This window comes from Neomonachus schauinslandi, unplaced genomic scaffold (genome assembly GCF_002201575.2).
Source record: "Neomonachus schauinslandi unplaced genomic scaffold, ASM220157v2 HiC_scaffold_1777, whole genome shotgun sequence".
NCBI lineage: Eukaryota > Metazoa > Chordata > Mammalia > Carnivora > Phocidae > Neomonachus > Neomonachus schauinslandi.
In genome coordinates, this window is record NW_025410467.1 from 1 (window position 1) to 4,246 (window position 4,246).

At 61.3% G+C, this 4,246-nt stretch overlaps 1 protein-coding gene across 1 annotated transcript; it reads right to left on the bottom strand.

Annotated features, from left to right (window-relative positions):
* Positions 1-636: 636 nt before the first annotated feature.
* Positions 637-3,258, bottom strand: LOC123323882 (NUT family member 2G-like; the record flags this gene model as incomplete). Its single annotated transcript, XM_044912403.1, has 4 exons — positions 637-953; positions 1,407-1,546; positions 1,936-2,064; positions 2,757-3,258. Coding segments are annotated over 4 exons (1,088 nt in total), but the record flags the coding sequence as incomplete, so codon positions are not given.
* Between the last annotated feature and the right edge of the window lie 988 nt (positions 3,259-4,246).

Here is a 4,246-nt window from a genome sequence, read left to right on the forward strand (position 1 = left end):
TGTGTGCGTATGTATGTATGTCCAGGTTTTGTCTCTCTGCGCACACACCAAACACATACGTGCACAAAGACACAAAGGCATATACACATAGACGCACACACAGACACACATGAACATACACACAGGACCACACGCAGACACACACACAGACATCCACACGAGGCACAAATGCACACACACGCCCGTACGCACGCCTGTCTGCGACATCAGGCATACACACATGTATGCACACACAGGATCATGTGCACGCACACACACGCATGTGCAACAAACACAAAACGGCACGTTTACAGACAGACACAAACACACACGTGCATGCACAGACCCACCACAGACACGGATGCACACAAACCCGCAGTCACACAGGCATACACACGCGTGCACACACACACGTGCACGCACACACACGGATGTACACACACCACACGTGCACACACACAGACACAAACATGTACACACATACGCACGTACACACACGGACACATTCACACAGGCCCACAGAGAGTCACACAACAGACACACACACACCAGTGCACACACATGCACACACAGCTGAGGAACAAGAAACAGAGCTTACTGCCAAAGGCCTGGGCCCAGCCCCGATCGGGGTGCTGGAGTGCCACTCCCTGGACTCTTCTAGACACCAGGCCAGCTCACCTTGGTGATGAAGTCTTCCTGGGAACACAGCTTGTCAATGTAGCTCAGGAGACCCGGGTCCGGGTAGGTCGTGGCCTCATCCTGCTGTGGCTCCTTTCCGTCCTCTCCCCATTCACCTGCTGGCCCCCCCGGGGCTGAGTGGCCAGGCCCCAGCAGCCCCTCCATGATGTCCACGTACTCTCTCACGGCCTCAGGGGGGATCTCCTTGGGCGCCTTGTTCTCCAGGGCCCGTGGGGGTCTGTGTGGCTGCAGGCGGGAGGGCTGGGCCCTGGAACCCGCCTTCCTGCGAATGCACGCTGGGGCAGAGCGGGAGGAGGGAGGGGGCGTGAGGGGCTCCAGCAGTGCATCGGGACGGCAGTGTTTGGGGGACGCCGGTGTCAGTGGGGGATGGGTCACGGCCACCCGAGGCCACAGGCACCGTGGGACAGGCAGAGGGGAGAGGAGGAGAGTCTCAGAGCGATATGTGTGAGCAAGTGTGGACCCGCCGATCCTCCAAGGGTCTCCCCACAGCCCACTCCCCAGGCAGACTTTGTGCTGGGTCCCCTAACAGGAGGGGGGAGAGTAGTGAAGAAATTCACCCGGTCAACACCTGTCCTGACAAAGGGCAGCTGAGGCCCCAGGCTCTTGGTGGCTGTTCTGGTCAAAAGACCAATGTCCACTTGAAGGAGAGGACCCATATGGGGACAGTAGCCTTCCCTCGGTCCCCGCTGCCATGGGCCACCAGCTGCCATGGAACATGGGGGCCGTACCTGGCTGTGGGCCCGCTTCTGGGGCTGGGGGCCCCCGCGGCTCAGGCTTCGGCGGAGCCGGAGGAGGCAGGCCCTGGGCCACCTTCAGCCACTGCAACTTCTGAATCTGCATCTCCTCCTCCAGCTCAAACTCCATGAACCTGGGGGTGAGGAGGCCCGGGCCGCACTGAGGAGGGGACCCGGCCCTGGAGCCCGCAAAGCCAGCAGCCGGTTGAGGAACCGGGAGAGGCAGTGCCTTGGAGGGGCGGCCGTGGCCCCGGCCACCAAGGAGGCAGCCGGCTGGCTGTCCAGCACATCCCCTCCACAGCCCCCTCGGAGGGAGTCCCACCCCAGGGGAGGGGGTCTCAGGATCTCCCAGCCCTTCCCAAGACCTTCCCATGGAGGCAGGGCTGGGTCCCGATCAGGGGAGGGTGGAACTCCCAGGGAGGCAGGGGAGGGTGGCCCTCTGTGGTGAGCAGCAGCACAGTCAGACCCTGCCCTCGGCCCGGCCCTCACAGCCACCAGCCCCGGGCCAGAGACCCCGACTCACTTTCCTGCCATCTCGTAGTAGATGACGCGGTCGAAGTTGCTTCTGCGCTGCCATTCCTGCACGGCCCGCCACACCCCCTCCTCCAGCGTCATAGTGGGCTTCAGGCGGGCCAGGGACCGCAGCACCGGGCTGCAAGCCGTCGGGGTCAGGGGCCGGCTGCAGTCCGTCACCCCCAGCCTCCCCCGCTCCTCTGGAGCCCGCGGCCCCCCGCCCCCAGCATGACCGCGTGCTGGCAGGTGACTGCCGGCAATGAGCCCAGGCCTCTGCAGGGAGTGCCGTCGCCCCGTGTTCAGGAGGGACCCCAGATGCCACGGCCAGGCCTGCCGGGTCACAGCTCAGCAGGAGGGATCCCACGCCCTCACCCCTTCACCAGCTCTGCCCCCTCCCCTTCTGACTGGAATCCTCCGGGACAACGAGGGTGGGGCCGCACGCGGCCTCTGCTGGGCCCTGCGGGTCCCGAGCCTCCTCTGATGTGCCGGCCCCTGGCCATGAGACGCCCCAGCCTGTGTTCCCAGGAGACAGGATGACAGAGAGCCCGGCACCCAAACCATGACTCCTCCTCTGCCACCGGGACCCTCTCTGCCTGTGAGTGCCCCCCGAATGTCCCCGTGATGCCTCTGGAAGGTAAAGGTTGGCTGGACTCCCCGAGGATTGGGGTTGCGCTGAGGTGGGTGACTGAAAGGTGTCCTGGACCAGAATGTGTCTTCCCAGAGCACGGACCCGGCCCCACACCTTCCTCCCAGCGCCCCTGGATCGCCGCCCCGTGTGCGCACCCCAAGGTCGTCCTGCGTGAGAGCTGCAGGAGAGTGGAGGACACTCACATGAGGAAGCAGGAGAGAGCTTCTGCGTCGGGGCTCTGCGGGAGGTGCCTCCGGGCCAGCGACTTGAAGCGCTGCCAGCGCCTGAAGTTCTCGTAAACACTCCTGGGGTTACAGGAGTCCTCGGGCGAGGCCGTGGTCGGGCTCCTGGCCAGGCTGCCCTCCCTGGAAGCTCCGTGAGGCTGTGGCCCGGCGCTCACTGGGGGCACGATGGGGGTCGGCTGGGCAGCCAGGGGCGGGGCTGGGGCTGGAAGGCCTGGGGCCAAGCCTCCCTTGCCAGCCTGGGGGCCCCCAAAGGCCGAGGCAGGCATGCTGGTCTCCAGCACAGAGGCTGCCACGAAGAGGGGTGCGGGCCATGAGGCACCCCCACAGAGGGCCCCTGGAGCACTCCAGCTGAGGGGGGCCTGAGTAAGGACGATGGTCTGAGTCTGGGGTGTCTCCGAGGACCCCCGTTCTGACCTGACCTGGACAATGACATTGCGGGTGCATGTGCCCCTCCTTTTCACTACATCTGTGTTTTGGGGGTAAATACCCAGTTGTGCAATTCCTGGGTCATAGGGTAGCTCTATTTTCAACTTTGTGAGGCGCCTCCATACTGTTTTCCAGAGTGGCTGCACCAGGTGCATTCCCACCAACAGTGTAAGAGTATTACTCTTTCTCCACGTAAAGGACCCCGTTCTGATGTCTGCTAGGGCCCAAGGGAGGAGGCTTACGGCCTACAGAGACTGGGAAAAGCAGAAAAGTTTCAGTGGGACACTAGGAACAGAGCAGGGAGAGGATGGGACTCAGGATGGGGCTGGAGGCGGGCTTTGACTCTACTGGTAGAGGGGGAGGGAACAGGTCAGGAGATGAAGTCCCCCACCCTCGCTCCTCAGCTAGACTCCTCTGGCTGCTGGTAGTTGGGGACGCTGAGAGAGTGTTAGCTTGGAGGTCAGCAGTCTAGGTCCTTCCTGCACCTTTCTCATGCTTTGAACAACAAACATGTCCTGACTTTCAAATCTGTGTTTGCACCTTCTCCCACTTCCATCTGAAGAGTTCAAGAGTCCTTCGTCACAGTCTTGACTGGACATCGGATGACTGTACGTGCGTGCATCCGAATCCATGATATAGCCATGTGTTTATTATCTCTTGTCGCCCCTGGAACGTAAGAGCCAGAAGAGGGGTCTTTACTGTGTTCATTGATGCTTGATAAATAATTGTCATAGTTTGGATTCATTGGAACACAGAACCAGACACAGAGTTTAGGGAAAAGGATGTTTATTAAACAGCACCTGTGAGGGTAGAAACAGAAAGAATTGGGCAGAATGGTCTCTCAGCCAGACTCCAGAACAGCCTCTGCTTTTCCTACTGGAGTTGAGGAGCTACACTGTCTCTCAGAGCTGTCCTCAGTTGGAGGAAATCAGCCAGGCCTCCATCAGCCCTTGAGACAAACACCTTCCTGGAAAGGGGATGCCCCCGGGCAAGGTCACTCGCTGTAGTTGCCACCATCCCTG